This window comes from Myotis nattereri (assembly GCF_964212035.1).
Source record: "Myotis nattereri genome assembly, chromosome: 1".
Classification (NCBI taxonomy): Eukaryota; Metazoa; Chordata; class Mammalia; order Chiroptera; family Vespertilionidae; genus Myotis; species Myotis nattereri.
Genome location: NC_138075.1, coordinates 91,930,788 through 91,949,869, shown reverse-complemented (window position 1 = coordinate 91,949,869; position 19,082 = coordinate 91,930,788). Strand labels below are relative to the sequence as shown.

General features: G+C 51.8%; 1 protein-coding gene across 1 annotated transcript; it reads left to right on the top strand.

Annotated features, from left to right (window-relative positions):
* Positions 1-11,862: 11,862 nt before the first annotated feature.
* On the top strand, positions 11,863-15,476 carry FOXA1 (forkhead box A1; the record flags this gene model as incomplete). Its single annotated transcript, XM_081100069.1, has 2 exons — positions 11,863-11,934; positions 14,142-15,476. The coding sequence occupies 2 exons, from the start codon at positions 11,863-11,865 to the stop codon at positions 15,474-15,476; spliced, it is 1,407 nt and encodes a 468-aa protein (XP_080956195.1).
* Positions 15,477-19,082: the final 3,606 nt, after the last annotated feature.

Below are 19,082 nucleotides of genomic sequence, written 5' to 3'. Positions count from 1 at the left end.
GTTAGCAGAGCCTGGTGAGAGCTGAAGCTGGGAAGAGGGGCCACCTGGCAGGAGCTGTAGACACAGAGAGACATTAAAGGACAAAGCCACAGTGATGTAGGGAGAAAGCAGAAGGAATAAGTACACCCACTGCTCTATCTTCCCGGCCTCCATTCCTGCACTATCGTCCCACATTGGCCAAACCCAGTGGGAAGTCCATAGAGATTGGCTTCTGGGGCAGAGAACAACAGATCAGAGGAAGGAGCTCAGAAGAATAATAGAGAATAACCAGCAAAGTCCACTACCCCAATTTGCCTGCAATGCTTTAATCCACACAAACTAATGTACGGAGGCTGCTTCCCTGCCTGAAGGTCCTCCCTGGCATTGCTCACCGCCAGCCTGCTCACCCTATTTTCCCCCTGGTGACCTGATTAGCAAATGGAGTTTAGGAATGGACCCCTGAGAAGTCAGCCTTCACCTTTCCCTAGGGTGTCTCAGAAGTCTGGCCACCCAGCTTGATCTCAGGATGTTTAAGACTAGATAAAAATAGCAAGCACTGGGCAGAAAGAAAACTCTGTGAATAAAATTATCCATTTAAAAAAAAATACAAACAACACCAACAACCTGGGTACAAAGCAGGTATACCTGGCTGAGAATTAAGGGTTTATTTTTCTTGGGTAGTGGCTGGTATTTAGCATTCCAGTTACACTTTACACTTTCAAAGGGTTTGCTTAGGTGTTCGCCAAGTATCGTAATGCACTAGAGATTTTACTGAGTTTGAGGTCAGAACCATTCCTTTTCTGGAGGTAGACATGTAAGACTGTTGGATGTGCTTTGTAGCCTAAACATTGAGCTTAGAGAACCAATGCCTGGTTTATCCTTAGAAAAACTAACAGCTCTCCCTAAGTAAGCTGTAAAAACAGAAGCTGCATTTAGCTGAAGATCGCTTGCTGCCTGGGACTTCTGCGCACCAGTCCACTTTTCCCAAATGCACCTCCCCCAGAACCAATCCATGGGAGAATGATAAGCTTTGAAGATGTGTTGTTTTCTGTTCTCTGGTGAAGGAAATATTTTTTCTATCCACCTGGTTCTGATTACTAAGTAAAGCAGAATTCAAAAACTATCAGAGCCTGGTAAACAGAGCCCATTGAAGCCCTGTCTAAAATTTGTGGGTCATCGTTCACTGAGCCCAGGAATTCACCCCAAAACTCCAGCTCTTCCAACTCATGAATCTTCACCTCAGCAGATGGATCTATATCTGTTGAAACCCTTTTGTGGTTTTGATTTTTCATATAGTACATTGTTTGTCACAAGTAAGCCCTGGGCACCCCACTAAGCTTCCTTGCACATGCAAGGTAATATTTAGGGACTTTAATATTTGAAGTATCCATGATAAGCTTAGTATGCTTGCTTCATTTCAGATGGACTTAGACTCCCAGGAAGAAACTTTTTAAGGGAATCTGTATCAAATAATTCTAAAAGACAGCAACTGAAGTTTCTTTGCAGTAATATCTTGGGGTTTGAGGATTTTAGAAAATGACTTAAGTGATACTTCTCCAAATGAGTCTTAAGTGGTTCCTTCTAACTCTGTCCATGAGAAGAGGGTATGAGGGAGAAAGGAGAAAGTGTCTGGATAAATTAGGGGTCCTGATTTCTCATTTTAGTACTCCCCAAGTTCAGGTGCTAAGGGTGGAATGGCCTCCTCGAAGCCAAGACGCACTTCCTTCACCTTTCCTATAGGGATGCTTCCTGGACCCAGGCCCTAGGTCTTGCCTGCAGTCACCATAGCCAGGGAGATGGTGGCATAAGAGGCGTAGGATCTCTCATCTCTTCCACATTGAGCCTCCTCCCTCCTCCCCCCGCCCCCCCCCCCCCCAAGGTCCTTAATCTGTGCCTCTGGCAGTATCTACATCCTCTTCAGGTGTCGTTTTTCTCAGGGCAACTAAGAAGGGATTCTAGGCAGGGTCCTGATGGGTGCTGAGAGGTGGGTCTGGCTGGACACCAGGACCTCACTCCCCACTTGGGAGCTCCCTTTTCCTCTCAGACTGTAGCCAGGAGGGACTGCGATTTCCAGGGAGCCAGGCTGGTCATCTGTAAAAGACCTGTAAGAGGAGGGATGAGCGTGCCTGGATTGCAGGTCTGCAGTACCTGCCGGCACGCATTCAGCATCCTACACCACCCAAGCCCCCAGAGTAGAAGGCTCTTTATTTTTGCTGTCATTTAGTGCATTTGCTCTGCACACAACTGGTGTGAGGTAGGTATTAATACACATACCCCTTTTAAAGTTGAGAAAACAAAGGCTCAGAGAGAGCAAATCTCAGAGTACAGATTAGAATTCAGATGGGATTCCAAATCCCACGCCTTTAAACATAAACCCTCTTATCCCTGTCAACTGCATGAACAAGTCAAGTTGGAGCTTGTGTAATGAGAGAGACCTCAGCCTCTAAGAAGCCAGCCCTGCCAGGGGAGTGTGCCCAGCTCCATGCCTTCTATTAGCTGAGGAGACCTTGCCTGTGCCTGGAAACTGAAGACAAATCTCTCTCTCTCTCTCTCTCTCTCTCTCTCTCTCTCTCTCTCTCTCTCTCTCTCCTGCTGCTTGCTGTCTTTAGAGATGCTTGGAAGTGAAAAAGGAAAGACTTTTGCCCCAAATTTACCATGAAACATAGACCACAACTAGAGCAAAAGATACAAAAACATGCTCAAAGTCACTAATCATCCGAGAGATGCAAATCAAAATGACAATGCAGTACCATCCCACACCTGTCAGAATGGCTATCATCAACAAATCAACAAACAACAAATGTTGGAGAGGATGTGGAGAAAAAGGAAACTTCGTGCACTGCTGGTGGGAATGCAGACTGGTGCAGCCACTGTAGAGAACAGTATGGAGTTTCCTCAAAAAATTAAAAATGGAACTCCCATTTGGCCCAGTGATCCCACTTCTAGGAATATATCCCAACAAATCAGAAACACCAATCAGAAAGGATATATGCACCCCTATGTTCATAGCAGCACAGTTTACAATAGCTAAGATTTGGAAACAGCCTAAGTGCCCATCAGCAGATAAGTAGATTAAAAACAGTGGTACAAAAAACAAACAAACAAAAACAAACAAACAAACCAAAAAACTGTGGTACATCTACACAATGGAATACTATGCTGCTGTAAAAGAGAAAGAACTCTTACCATTTGCAACAGCATAGATGGAAATGGAGAGCATTACCCTAAGCAAAATAAGCCAGTCGGAGAAAGATAAATATCACATGATCTCACTCATCTGTGGAATATAATGAACAACATAAACTGATGAACAAAAATAGATCCAGAGACAGAGAAGCATCGAACAAACTGTCAAACTTCAGAGAGAAGGGGGGGGGGGGGAGGGGCGAAGGGGGCGGGGCGGAGGGGAAGGGAGGAGGAGCAAGAGATCAACCAAAGGACTTGTATGCATGCATATAAGCATAACCAATGGACACAGACAATAGTGGGGTGAGGGCATGTGCTGGGGGGTGGGGGTGGCCAGGAAGAAGTCAGTGGGGGGAAAAGGAGACATATGTAATACTATATGCAATACTTTAAACAATAAAGAATTAAAAAAATAAAAAACTAGAGCAAAAGGGAGGGAGCTCTTCTTCCTGGTGCCTGTTCTCCCAGAGTGTCCTGCCCCTTCTGCAGAGACACTATGCATCATCCCCAGCACCAACCCTCCCTAGATTCACACAGGTCCTGGTGCCCCTGGGTGGAGTCATCAGGCCTCACGGTCACCCCAGCTCCTCCAGGCTTTGTTCCTATAACTCACAATAGCTGGAACAGGGAGTCCAAGCTCCTCATTTGGAAAAGAAGGGAACTGAGACCCAAAGGGTCTCCCCTAGTTCCACAGAACATTCTGCTTCGGTTGGACCACGGCCACGCTCCCCACCTCTCCAACCCCCTGTCTGCCTCTCCTCATATCCTCTCCAGTCCTCGCTTCCTCCCTCTCCCGCCTCTTGGGACAATGACCTGGTTTATTCTCATTCCAGCACCTGCAGGAGTTTTAGAAGCGTCTGCCCCAGTGTAAACTGACCTTCAACCCGAGGACTGCGCACTTTATTTATTGAAGCCACTTCTTTTGGTGGAGTGTGAGGGGAGGGTCAGGAGGAGGTCAGAGGAGACCAGCGATTCACAATGGAAGGTATTTGGCAGGAGGAGGTCGGTGGGGTGAGGAGAGTGAGATCCACCCAGATTGAATGCATCATTGAAAGCATTTGAAAGAAAAACAAACTTACAGGAGTCCCACACCATCCTGTGGAAGGTAGGGGACATCAGAGCACTAGCGGTGGCTGGGGCACCGTGCTGCAGGGGGCTTGTGCAGGGACAGCAGCCCAGAAGAAAAGGAGGCATGCGTGGGCCTCTCTCAGGGACTCCCACGCATGCTTTCACTGCAAATGAAACTTCAGGAGTTTATTAACAGGGGTCTCCAGTTAATACTTCGCAACAAGGCAGGTTCAGAGGGTGTGGTCCTTTAAGAAAATCATTCCACCACACAGGTAAGGTGTGTGAGATAAAAATGGTTTGGATCCTAAAGACAGGAAGGAAAATAAGGTAACCGCCTGATGATTTCAACCGCGCTGCCATCGCCAAGGCAGCCAAGAGCCTGGCACCCAGGATATCAGTAACTCTCTCTGCGCAAACCCAAATCTGGCCCAGCCTGCCCCCGCCACCCCCCAGCTTCAGGGTGGGAAGGCTGCAGACCACACCCTAGAAACCCAAGAGCACCACCACTGAGTTCTGCTGCAAGGCTTTTCCTTCTCATTGCATGGGCTGGCTTCATTTGTTTGCCAATTTAAACATACTATTTAAACATGGACGTTTCCTTCACGGCAACAAGTAAAATATTCTGCTTGATGGAAAGTTGATGCGGCTCTTTAACTTTTAATCAATATCTGCTATTGAAAGGCATGGCTGCTGCCTTGGTGGGGGGTGGGGGTAAATAATTGCCTTGGGCCACACGCTGATGGCCCTCGAGGGGGCATTGATTCTGCCAAGTCCTGGCACCACCACCGGTGAAGTGGGGCATTTCTGATTTGATCATGTCAACCTGATAATGCTGCTTAAAACTGACAATGGATGCCAAGGGGAGAGCCATGCCCAGTGGGCCTGGAAGCTCAGGGATGCCAGGACTCTGAGACCCTGGCCAGCAGTATTTGCCTCTATTCGTTCATTCCTCTCTTGGTCCATTCATTCCACAAGCCCGCTGGACTGAGACAGTCTCTGGTGTACTCTCACTTGGAGGCTTTGGAATGGGTAGATATGGTTTCTAGACTCCAGCATCCTTTCCCACCTGACACCAGCATGTCCAGTGTCTGGATGGGGGTAATTGGTTCATTGATTGAGCCAACAAATCTTTACCGAAAGCCTACTATGTCCCAGGCTCTGCTCTGGCAGCAGGGAACACTGTGGTTCTCCCAGCTCCCCAGAGCTTCTAGTCCAGTGTCGATGACAGGTAAAATGAAAGAACACACACACACACACACACACACACACACACACACACACACACACAAATGGAGCTTGCTTTAGGAGAGTAATAAAAGCCTGGCAGGAATCTGGAACAAGGTGTGGACCTAAAAGGAGAAGAACTCAGCCCTAGCCGGTTTGGCTCAGTGGATAGAGCATGAGCCCCTGGACTGAAGGGTCTGGGGTTTGATTCCCATCAAGGGCACATACCTCAGTTGCAGGCTGGATATCTCCCCCTGGTCCGGATGCATGTGGGAAGCAACCAATCGATGTGTCTCCCAATCGTGTGTCTCTCTCACATCCATGTTTCTCTATGTGTGTCTCTCCACCTCCCTTCCACTCTCTCTAAAAAGCAATGGAGAAAATATCCTCTGGTGAGGATTAACGAGAGAGAGAGAGAGAGAGAGAGAGAGAGAGAGAGAGAGAGAGAGGAGAGAGAGGCTCATTTGGTTGGGAAGGTTGCAAAGTCCTCATCACAGACCCAGGGAGGCTGGGCTGGACTTGCTACAACAGATAATGATAAGTGTTGGCAGCTGCATTTCTTACATTGGTCCATTTACAGTAGGCAACCAGGACTGCAGCATTCAGAAAGTGGCCAAACTTCCTGCAAATCTTGCTAGTAACTCAGCGAAAGGGAATGCTGCCAAGGGGGTTTCTTCCTAGTGTTTCTGTTTAGAAGCAAAGTCACTGCAGTGTGAGCTAGGTACTGGCTTTTGCTCTGTGGCCAATAGGACAAGAAAAATCAAACAACTTCAAACAAATGCATGATTTTTAAAACAAAACTTTCTTCTGATGTTAGTTTTGAAATAACTGCTGAAAGTCTCAGAAGCCACTCTGAGCAGTGTCCTCCAATCGAATTTTAATTTTAAATAATGAATGTAACCACCTTCCAGCCATGCCAGTAAATTAGTCTTTTGTCAGTCCAAAGCACAGTTTTAAAATTAGGAGATAATCAGGATGCCTGGCTAGAGTGAATTTTTACTACCCCCCCCCCATAATAGATATGAGTGGTTTTTTATTGGTACAAAAGCTTTGTTAAATAGAACTATGTAAATTTAGGATCATCACATTTGAATAGCCAAAGCTAAACCACTAGGTCCAAGCAAGAGGCCCTGGGAAAGCTTCTGGGTATGTGTGTGGGGGGTGGGCAGGGGTGGATTGAAGGGGCGGTGGTGGTGTCGGTGCCTGAGGAGCTAATATTTCTAGACTATTCTGGAAGAATTCAAGCTTACGGTGGCAGCCTGGAGGCAAGAGATGACATTCAGAGAGTTTTCTGGAGCCCTCAGTTTCCATCACAGCTCCCCATTCTCTGGAGCGTCTATGTGGGGAGGTTCTGATCTACCCTCGCCCAGGCCTTGCTGCGGTCTGTGACACACAGTAGGACTCTGCTCCTAGACCATTCCTGCTACCAGACCTAAAATGTGTCGCGTTTCCCCCTAACTTTCCAACTCTGTATCTGAGATGTGCACTTCCATCCCTCCCCTGAGCCCCCACCCCCGCGGTTCTCAAGTAGCCAGAGGAGAGTATGGGCACCACTGGCAGAGGTAGGGCTCCAGATTCGCACAGGGGCGAGGAGACACTCCCTGGGACCCGGCAGGCCCTCGAGCTGGCGCTGGCCCCTGTGGATAAAGCAGCCCGGAACTCGGGAACACTGGTGCCTGGGGATGCTCCACGGCTGCGAGGACCAGGCCTGGGCAGGGGCGCGTGCCCAGGGGAGGAGGTTCCGTTCTCTGCGGAGACCCAGGGAGCGCTTACTCCTTCCTCCCAGGCTAGTGGGTGCCCAGGAGGGCACGCGCCCCTCCCAACCTGTCTCATTTGAATACATGAAAATGCAAGTTGACTTTGGCAAGGCGACGCTCTTTCGCAGCCAGAGGGACCGTTCTGTCGCTCGAGGGTGAGGCCAGGGGTGAGGGGCAGCTCCGGCTCCAATGTCCGGCTCCGGCCCGCGTCTGAGCAGCTCCGAGATCCCAGGGCGCCTCCGGCAGCAGCAGGAGAAGGGACAGCAGTGGTAGAGAACTGGGGTTGAAATGTTACATTGCGTTTTTTTTTAGTAGAGTGAAGCCCTACGTGTGTGTTTGTATTGGTCCACACACACCTACATGGCCAAGCGGGAGGCCGGGAACTTGACTTCTCCGCACGGAGCCAGGACCCGGCCAGGGAGGGGCCCAGGTCCCCTACCTCCTGCGGATGGCGAATCAATTTCCTCATTAACTATTTAATGATAGGAAGGCAAGTGTGAAAAAAAAAAAAAACGAAAATGAAAAGAGGCAATGAAAGGCCGGAGGAACCGTAGCTCCGAGCGTCTGTACTGCCCCTGAGCCTCAGGCTGGTCCGGGCGGTGGGGCCCCGAGGGCTGGGCCGCGCCTCCGGGGTGCGGGACGGAGGCTGCGGGCAGGCGCGGGGACCGCCCCTCCCGGCGCCCGCGCCCCTTCCCAGCTCCCGCACACGCGTAGGCCGGGCGCGCGCGAGGGCGCACAGTGGCACCGGCGCCAGGCCTTCCTCAGCCCTAGACCGCGGACCACCCGTCTCGGTTTCGGTGCCTCCGATTCCCTCTCGCAAGTGGGGGCCTACGGAGCCCGGACCGCCCTGCAGAGCGCGGCGGGACCCGCGGCGGCCGAGACCTGCCCGCCAACCCCGTCGGGGAGAGGGTCGGCGGGAAAGCGGACAGGCTAGGGACACCGGAGCAAAAAGTCCTCGAGCGGCCCCAAGGGCCCCGCAGAGCTGCGCCTCGGGTCCTGTTCTCTGCGCGCTCGCGGTCCCACTAACCGGGAAGGACCCGGGGCGCCTGCCCCCGCCTCTCATTCATCTCTCGCCGCGGTCACCCTCCGCTCCTCCCAGCCTCGGAGAAGATCTAGGGAAGGGGCTGCGGCCAGGCACTGCCGGAAAGGCGAGCGGAGGTGCCGAGTTTGGCCGCTGGACCGTGCGCCGCCTGCTCCCTCTTCGAGGGGGTGTGAGGCGCAGACCCCAAGGGCGTGGAAGGCTCAGCTTCCGGGAAGGGCGGAGCCGCTTCCTCTCCCTGGTGCCCCAGGAGTAGCCCCGAAACCCACTGTCTGACCGCCCCTCTGACTTCTCTGCCCCAGGAGCCTGCCTACCCCGGCACCCGGGGCGTCTCAGGCTCGCGCAGACCCGTTCTCTCGCAGGTTTGGCCCGGGACTCCCCAGGAGCCGCCATGTGGCTGCCCTCGTGGCTCCCCAAGGCTGAACACAGGTCTAGCTCTCCGGAAGGCGCAGCAGTCTTCTGCAAAGCCTAAACACAGGGCCCACTGAGAGAAGACGTTGGAAACCACCGAGCTGCGGCCGCCAGGGGTGCCACCTGACTGCCCACTGGCCAGCAACCCCAGGCAGCAGCTTTGTTTATTTGTTGTTTATTTTCCACATCAAAGATCCGGCATGGCCCAGATGATTCGTCTTTAAACCTTGGGGACATGACCGGCTGGATCTGGGTGCACCAAACCTTCACCTCCTAAACTTATTAGGTGTCTTGGAATACCGCCCACTGAGATGGAGAGACTGGGAGCTAACCGAGTTGCCACCTTTCCTCCTAGGCCTTACTTAGGCAGTCGGCTGTGTGAACCAAAATCTCTGGCCGCGGGAGGCGGGCGAGGTCCGGGTCTCCCCGCGGAAGCTTGCTAGGGGCGCCGGCTGAAGGATTCAGCGCCCCCTCCCCTCGACAGGAGGCGCTGTGCTCACGGCAATGCCTCGGTCTGCAGGGTCTGCGGATCGCGGAACCCCTCCGCCCCCCACCCCCACCCCCACCCCAGCCGGGTCAAGGCTCTAAAGCTGGCAGAGTCCACTCTTGACCACCGGTCTTGGGCTTTGAGGAAGCTCAGGAGAAACTTCGCTTTGGCCATCCCGCTGTGAACAAGGGCTTTATTCTTTTTCTTAGGTTGACTTTTTCTCTTTTTTTCTTTTTTTTTGAGATGAGGCCTAGTAGGTTTGGCAAATGTAGGCTAAAAGAGGAAAAATACTTGCTTTCATTGACCCCCTTTCAAGGGAAAGCAGTTTGGCCCCCTTAAAGCACCAGCTTCCTGTGCACCATGAAAGCTGTTACTAAGTTGTCACTACCCATAGAAACATGCCCTGGTCATGCCAGGACGGCGTCGGAGTGTCACCACGGGAGGAACAAGGAAGCTCATTAGCACTGAAAGCCCCAGCCCCGGCCCCCGCCCGCACCCACCCGCTCCAATCAGGCGGAGGAAGCGAAGCATCCGTGTTCTTCACAAGTGGAACTACGGTCCTGCTGCTGCTGGGAAATGTGTGCAGACCCCCGCGGTTCTCAACACATTTACACGAAGGGATGGGTCTGGCTTGCGCAGGCTGCACTTAGGGAGGGCGCCGCTCTTGTGATTTCCAGGGGGATTTAATTTCACTCTCGTTCCTTTTCTTACAATGTGAGGTACCCCCCCCCATTTCTGTTAAAAAGGGGGAATTGTAATCCAATGCTTTTATCTTTTTTTTATTTCCTTAACTGCACATCTTCACCCTCTCCTGCTCCCCTGCTGATTTAAGAGATTTGTTTGGTTCAAGGATTTAACCTGATTCTGATGCCAGATTTCAAGGAAGAAAGATTTCAAAGAACAAAGGGGGGCGGGGGTGGGTATCGGTTTGGAGGACAAGTTAAAACACACTTCTCGAAATGAGATTATAACGTTTTTAAAACTTTGCCAAACAAGAATATTTTGTGGATTCTTGGTCATTTTATTGCTAAAGAAGCCTGGTGCTTCTACAGAGGGTACGACACACTCAGAAACACACGGGCACATTTAAAACGCACACGCTCAGACACTCACACATGCACCGTCACGCAAACCTATCACCAATTTCGCGCCTGTCTCCCAGTCACTTCAGTTGGTGGTCTCGGGACTTGTGAGCAACCCACTACCCAGGGCCTCATGGGAGTTGAGAGACTTTGCTCCGGAGAGAACTTCCCACGAATGTCCGGACCGATTAGGAACCCAGCGAGAGCCTACTGTCCTGGCCCGGCCCCTCCAAGCCCGAGGCTGGGCCAGGCGCCGCTGCAGACCACCGCGGGCTCCGCCCGGCACCTTCCTAGCCGAGCGGCTGCACTCCCGCGCCGGCGCCCCGGCTCTCCCAGCTCAGGCGCTTCATTGGGGAGCTGTCCCCTCCCCCTGACCTTTCCCTAACAGAAACCGGACGGTCGCCTCCAGCTCAGTCCCCAAGGCTGGGGAAGAGGGTGGGAGGAGGAGCTGGGCGGAGGGAGGACTGCCCGACTCAGATCCGCCTGCCCTATCACGCAGACATCTGTTCCCAGCTTCTTCCTCTTTATGACTGCTACAGATGACAAGGGGAGTAGAGCGGACCGAGGCAGGGGAGAAAAAAAAAGTTATGTCATAAAGGTATAAAACGGTGCTATGACTCACCCGCTCTCAGCCGCAGGTACGGCTTTCGTGGCAGCGCCTCCACTCTGCTAGCCAGGAGCCCGGTCGGCCTAACGTCCCTGGGCTCGGCTGAGTCAGATGGCCGAGTTTCTAGTGACGGGGCAAAAGTGGGACTTTTTTCTTTTTCAAGCCTGAAGTCCGGAGGGGCGGGCGTGAGGTTGTACCTTAGGGCAGGAATCAGGAGGGTGGGGGCTGGCCGCGAGCAGAGGAGCCCGAGGGGCGCGGGACGGGGTGCTGTCTGGCCATCCAAACGGTTGCAGGTCCCTGGGGAGAGACCCTGGGTCGTTAGCCGGGTCTGCCCCCGGGTCTGGGTTCCAACGCCACCGCCCCAGCTCTTCCCCGGCTGCGCGGGTCCTATGGACACTCCTCGCCCGCTCGCCCGCCCAGGCTGTTGTTCTTTTTTCCTCTTCCAAAGGGGGTTGCACCCCACCCCCACCCCATTTCCCTCTTCCCCCAGCCTCCGGGCTTAAACCAATTACGCTGCTTTGCAAACAAAGTGAGGGCCGGGTCTGGGGGAGGGGGCTCGGCGGGAGGGGGTCCAGGGGGCGCGCGCGGCGGCCGCGCCGCGGGGCGGGAGGCGCGGCGGCTGGACTGGCGGGCGGCTGCCTCGCAGGTGCACCTCGGGCTTTGTAGGTGCGAGCGTCTTTGTGCGGCGGACAAATGGGGAGAGGACGAGGAGGTGGGCACTCGAGCGACGTAAGATCCACATCAGCTCAACTGCACTCGTCTCACAGAGGCCGCCCGCTCACTTCCCGCGGAGGCGCTCCCGGGCGCCGCGCTCCGCGGCTGCCGCCTGCCCCCGCCCGCCGCGCCGCCGCGCACGCCGCGCCCCGCAGCGCCCGGCTTCCTCCTCGCTAGGCTGGCGTTGGACCGGCGCGGGCGCTCGGGTGGCTGCCAGCGCTCGGCTCCCAGCTCCCCGCCTCGCCCCTCGCGGCCGCCTGTCGCTTTGCACAGGGCTGTATGGTTGCATCGGGGAGGGTGACTCCAGGATGTTAGGAACTGTGAAGATGGAAGGGCATGAGAGCAGCGACTGGAACAGCTACTACGCGGACACACAGGAGGTGAGAGACGGACAGCGGGCGGGACAATCTGGGGGCCCGTGCCGGGGTAGGCCGGGCGAGGCGGACGCCGGGCCGGGCGGCCGGCCGGCGGGCTGGGGACGCCTCCTCGGTGCCACCGCTGCCCGCCCACCCGGTGTGGCCCCGGCCCGACCTTGGCGGGGCCTCGGAGCCAAATCCACTGCCCCGCGAGTGGGGCCGGGACACGGCGCTCGGCGCTGGGAACTGGCGAAAGGATTTCAGGATATTCTGGGCTTTGAAAGCACCCGCCCTGGGAAGCATTTTCCACTTCCGCGTGGGGAGCCCGAGCCCGAGCCGGCCCGAGGTGCCGCGGTTGGCGGGTGGGCGCTGGCAGGAGTTGGGGCCACTGTGACAAAGCCATCATTTGCCTACAAGGGCGGCTCTTCCTCCCGCAGTTGAATTCGCAGAGGTGTTCCGATGAAAGCTCTTGGCCGCTCAGTTGAGCGACTTAATAACGAGCCGATTCCAAAATTTTATAAAACTTCTTCAAAAGCTGTTTGAGGAGAAGTGTGTTCGTTCTTCTCTAGAACCGCTGGGTGGCGCTGGTGCAAGCTGACTTTTCCTCCAGGCGAACCTGTTTCTCTTTATTGTCCCCATGGTGGCACGTTCATATAGTTTATTTTACAGTGTGCACAAAGGGATTGCGAGGAAAATCAGGTACTGGCCGGGCCACCACCAGTAAATTTCTCTGGAAACAAATGGCGATCACCTCTCAAAAAGTTTATCATTATTGAAACTGCCTTGGACAGTTTCGGGGAGAGGAAAAGAAAAAAAAAGTGAAACATAGTTTAAGACATAGAAAAATATGGCATCAGGAAATATTGTCATGGTAATTAATTGATTTAGATTTGTATATTTATATCTTCACAAACTTAACTCAGGGTTTATTTGCATATACCATAGCAGCGTGTGCCCAGTTAAATCTGTTCTCCTTTTTTTTAAAAATAAAGTCGTATTTCCTGATGAAAATAAATTTAAGAATATCATTATTTTTATAAAGTTATCAGAGGAGTAGCTGTTATATGTCTGGACTCTATATTTTTAACATATCTATTGCATTCCAAAATTTCTGTGGATAAGGGTTTTTTCCAACTGGTGATTTTAAAAGGAGCTCAGAACTCTTTCTCACGTTTAATTCAGATGCAGTCATATCAACCCACTGGTTAATTAAGCTCTCTGTGGGAAAAGGGGTTCCTTAAAGGTTAAAGCTGAGATTTGGGAAGTAAAAAATAAGTAAACTTTGATTTTGGAATTTTAAAGTATTTGAAAACTATTAGCCAGGGTTTGTAATGATCAGCAGCAACATGTCAGTATGTGAAAAAAAAAAATAGATGAATATTTCAACAAGCTGTGTCACAAAATCTTCAAACATCAGGGGACTGGAAATACTAATGAAATCAGTGCACATTTTTGAATGGCTTGAAGAAGTGTACATGTAGTCATGTTACAGTTAACTGCATTGATATTATCATGCAACCCTTCCTGAACCTTCCCCTGTTGTAGGTCTATTTTACATTTTTTTTTCCAAAACCCATTTAACCTGCGAGTTTCTCTCTATATTACAATTGCTACAGGTAGATGGAAAATACTATTTCTAAATATAATAAACAACACAAAGTCAACATTTGACAAAAACTGCCAAGACAGTAAAGCCAGTTGAGAAATGGATAGTCATATGGCTGTGGATGCTTTATTCTATCAAGAAAGTTTAATTAATAGCCACCCCACAGATACGTGGCTGCTATTTGGTTAGCCAGCCTGGCAGGTGTAGGTGAGATGGGTGCTGAGTTGTTGCCAACCCACCGCACTCTAACGGTGGAGTGAATAACCAGAGGGGTCAGAGATTAATCCTGTTTTTGGAGTTTTAACTCCTTTTAACCAAAGGGCACTTTCTTTGTGGAGGCCTCCTGGCCTGGAAGGAAGAGGTGGTGGAGAGACCCCAGAAGCCAGCCCTGGAGTCTGGAGTGTAAGGGGATTACACATTTTCCTGGGGACATTTGCTGTGAGCTTGTCTTTCATGCCTGCCACGCTAGGATTTTTTCCCTGTGGTGCAAGACATTTGTTCGTTCTGGGGAGAGCGCCTGCCGGTTTGCCCTGGGTAAGGGGTCCTATGCTCTCCTCTTGCCTTGGGGTGCGCGCACCGCTAACTCTGCCCTTCGGGGCCTCTCCGCCCGCTTTCTCCACTCCAGGCCTATTCCTCAGTCCCGGTCAGCAACATGAACTCGGGCCTGGGCTCCATGAATTCCATGAACACCTACATGACCATGAACACCATGACCACAAGCGGCAACATGACCCCAGCTTCGTTCAATATGTCCTACGCAAATCCGGGCCTGGGCGCCGGCCTGAGCCCTGGCACGGTTGCTGGCATGCCCGGGGGCTCCGCGGGCGCCATGAACAGCATGACAGCCGCGGGAGTGACGGCCATGGGGACGACGCTGAGCCCAGGGGGCATGGGCGCCATGGGCGCGCAGCCTGCGGCCTCCATGAACGGCCTGGGCCCCTACGCCGCAGCCATGAACCCCTGCATGAGCCCCATGGCCTACGCGCCGTCCAACCTGGGCCGCAGCCGGGCCGGGGGCAGTGGCGACGCCAAGACTTTCAAGCGCAGCTACCCTCACGCCAAGCCGCCCTACTCCTACATCTCGCTCATCACCATGGCCATCCAGCAGGCCCCCAGCAAGATGCTCACGCTGAGCGAGATCTACCAGTGGATCATGGACCTCTTCCCCTATTACCGGCAGAACCAGCAGCGCTGGCAGAACTCCATCCGCCACTCGCTGTCCTTCAACGACTGCTTCGTCAAGGTGGCGCGCTCCCCCGACAAGCCGGGCAAGGGCTCCTACTGGACGCTGCACCCGGACTCCGGCAACATGTTCGAAAACGGCTGTTACCTGCGCCGCCAGAAGCGCTTCAAGTGCGAGAAGCAGCCTGGGGCCGGGGGCGGGAGCGGGGGCAGTGGTGGCGCCAAGGGCGGCCCTGAGAGCCGAAAGGACCCCTCGGCCTCGGCCAACAGCAGCGGGGACTCACCCCTTCATCGAGGGGTTCACGGTAAGGCCGGCCAGCTAGAGGGCGCACCGGCCCCGGGGCCCACTGCCAGCCCCCAGACTCTGGACCACAGCGGGGCGACGGCGACAGGGGGCGCCTCGGAGTTGAAGACTCCAGCCTCCTCAGCTGCGCCCCCGATCAGCTCCGGGCCTGGGGCTCTGGTATCTGTGCCCCCCTCCCACCCAGTGCACGGTCTGGCACCCCACGAGTCCCAGCTCCACCTGAAAGGGGACCCCCACTACTCCTTCAACCACCCCTTCTCCATCAACAACCTCATGTCCTCGGATCAGCAGCACAAGCTGGACTTCAAGGCATATGAGCAGGCGCTACAGTACTCGCCCTACAGCGCCTCCTTGCCTGCCAGCCTGCCACTGGGCAGCGCCGCGGTGGCCACCAGGAGCCCCATTGAGCCCTCAGCCCTGGAGCCGGCCTACTACCAAGGTGTGTATTCCAGACCTGTCCTAAACACTTCCTAGCTGCCCTAGACCAGGGGTTGGTTTGTCGTGACCATGCTGGTAGCAGGAGAGGGGGGGAAAGCAGCAGCAAACAAAACCACACATACCAAGCTGACGACAGCAGAATAAAATACCAACTATTTTTATTTCTTTTTGTGTGTGTGTGTGCACAATCTTTTTCCCAGTGCAAAGGACTGTTACTTTTTGTTATTCAAATGCCTGTGTATATCAGTAGGAAGAAAACCGACCCCAAACCAACTGAATTTTTCCCTGCAAAGTTTAATGATCCACAAGTGTATATATCAAATATTCCTACTTCCTTATCCCTTTCTTTCCTCTTTCCCATCCAGACACATTCTAGTGTGTGCAGGCTTTATTTAAAAAAGAAAGAAAGATGGTCAAGCTTGTAAAATATTTGTTTGTACTTTTTTCCCCTCTTCACCTGACCCTCCTCTTCCCCTACCTCCCCCCCCCCCACACACACACACACACTACACACAAGTTTACAGGTCTATGGCAATACTCTTAACCATAAGAACTCAAAGAGTGAGGAAACAAGTAGACACTATGGGCTGTTAAAAGTATTGAAGGACAATACTGCTATTATGTAGCAAAACATAAACAGATTATAAACATCAGAGCCTTTTGTTTTTCAGCTTACATTTCTGATACATTCAGATAGCAGCTGTCTTAAAATGAAATACTTAAAATGAAATACAATGTACCGACATTTATGCACATGCTCAGATATGTAGCCATCCTCCATGTATTTACATAACGCATAGAGGTACTAGGTAGGTGGTATACATGCTACGTTTTCAAGAGTTGCCAGACCAAGAAATTACAAACACACCCCCTCCTTGTCCTCTCTACCCACAGATAGCCCTGGGATCAATTCCCCAAGAATTGTCCCTCCCAGTGACTCTGCTTCTTACTTTGCAGAGTACCATGGTCATGTCATTCTGAGGTCAGATAACATGTGTAAAATTAGCTTCTATGTATCTATACCATTTAAAGAATATTTTTCTCCAAAAGAAAGGGAATATTACAATGTTCGAGGAGAGATGTTATAGGGAGCCATATTTCAAAATTTGGTTCAAGATTCCAGAATCCAATTGATTGTGGTAATTTTAATTATTGTCATCGTGTGCGTGTTCATTCAGTGTTAATGCACTTTTCACAGTTGGACATGGTGTTAGTATAGTCAGACGGGTTTCATTATTATTCCTTTTTGCTTTCTCAATGTTAATTTATTGCATGGTTTATTCTTTTTTTCTTTACAGTTGAAATTGCTTTAAATGATGGTTAAAGATACAAATTAAAAATGTTAATTTCTATCAATGTGATTGTAATTAAAATATTTTGATTTAAATAATGAAAATAAATTTTAAGCCGTGGCACATGTTCTTGATCATTTGCAGTTAAGGACTTTAAATAAATCAAATGTTAACAAAAAAGTATTTTTGTTATTTTCCTTAATTAAATCCAAAATAGATATCTGAATATGATATTTTTCAAAGTCTGGCACTGAATATAAGTGACAAAAAGGAAAATAATCTAAAACAAAATGGTTTTGTGTATGTTTATTATAGGAACATGTAGTTAGTAAAAAATAAAAAAAGGTTAAAGAAGTTCAATAAAACTGGATAGATAAATTGATTTAATATCCCAAGAATTGAGATTAAGATTCTTTATTTTCAGTAATGCTTACTTCAGTTTTTGACATGGGCTTAAACCTACTATGTTTCCTTTGAGATCTACCAGTGGATCATGGACCTCTTTGAAATTAAATACACAATTAAATAAACTGAAATAAATACAATTAATTTAACCTCCCCTCCTTCCCAAGATACCATTTTCCTTTATCGGAAAAGTATTTGAATGAAAATAAAATATCAGATGGTGCTGTTAAAATTAAGTTGTCTGCAACAGAGAATCCTGAATCCTCTTTACATTAAAAAGAGAAACAAAACTTAGCCATCATGGTAGCTTTGCAGGGGATAAGGAAGGCCAGCTAATTCACTCCTGCAGGGGAAGCTTTGTGCCAGCAGGCCGTTTCACTAGCTGCTGTTTTGTTTTGTGTGAAGATATTTTTAAAATATTGTTTCTAAAAAATATTGTTCCCGAGAACTTAAAGCCGATGATTTCTTTGCCTTCTAAGAAGCTTTAAAATGCAACTTCACACCCCTACAGTTGCTTGAGATCACCAAATCATTAATCTCCTTTGATAGTAGGCTCACTTTCCAGTCCACCTATTTCTTTGTAAGCCTTGTTAGGATTGACATCAACAATAACAACACCAGCCCAAGCAGAGGCTGGCCTGCCTGAGGCCTTGTGTGTGAACCCCATCGTGGCCAGGGCTTGAACTTGGACAGCCTTTACTTTGATCGCCCCACTCCACACTGAGGACAAGATAAAAAGAGCTGTGTGAGTCCCTTAATTGTCGAGTAATTGCCTCCCCAGATGAGAGAAGGGGTGCCATGTAGCACTTGAGAAAGATCCAGAAATCCCCAAACCCCTGGCTCTCACCTCAGCTAATGAAAGGAGGAGAGGGAAATTGCTGGTTAGAGTAATTTCAAAACCTAATTTGGAGGCCGGGGAAGGACACGAAAGGTCCAAAGAGGATAAAGCTTTCAATCCCAACATGTATTTATATTTAGAGAGCGGGTAAACAGACGTTGGCAAATTTGAATTCCAAATGTAATGTAAGGGTGAGCTTGGGCGTCGGGATTTTATCCGGCCGCACGGACTCTAAACGTTGGCGAGCGTCCCCTCCGTGCAGCTCCCTTCCCTCTCCCTGCGGCACAGTGTCTGCGTTCTGCCCGCACCCCGGTGGGAAGTCGGCTCAGCTCGCTCTCCTCCTGGGCGAGGCTCCCGGCCACTTTGGGGAACGGCCTGGAGCTAGAATGGCGGGTCTCGCCTCGGGGCTTCTCCCCGGGTTTGCGGCCGCCTCTGGGCACCTTCCGCCCGCTCCGCCACCCCCGCGCGTTGCCATCGGGTCCCGGCGCGTTAGGACTCGCGCGGGCCGGGCTGCCGGTTGCCGGGAAGGAGGGCCGAGCAGGACCAAAGCATCTCGAGGTGACGGTGCAGTTAGTCCCTCATTGTGTGGGCCTTCTCCCCTCCTGGCGAATGAAGCTGTTGAGCCCAAGACTTAAAAGTCAACAAAGAAGGCCAGGCCCGTCGTGCCGGCTCTAGCGGCCCCGACGCCCGCGTCATCCCGTCCTCGGACACGCAGACCCGCCACCGCCGCCGCGCCCGGGCCGGGGAACAGCGGTGGCCCCGGGGGTGCTGGGACCCTCCTCGCGGGCACCGCTTCCCGCGACCCGCTCCCCCCTTTTCCGTCGAGCTTCTGTGTTTCTTCACCAAGGACGCTCCCGCGGACCAGGGCCCGAAAGGGGGTGCGGACCGCACAGCTGCGGGGCACCCGGCTCGCTCTATTTAGGAATTTCGCCCGAGGTGGGGGAGGGGTCCCGGGCGGGGGGAGGGTGGCGGGGAGGGAGGGAGAAGGGAAAACCTTGCAACACACCCAAGTGCAAAAAGCTCCGGAGGCCCTCAGATGCGCAGACAACGCTGCGGAGCAAACATTCAGAAAAAAAGAAAAGTGTGCTAGGAGTGAGTATAGTGCCT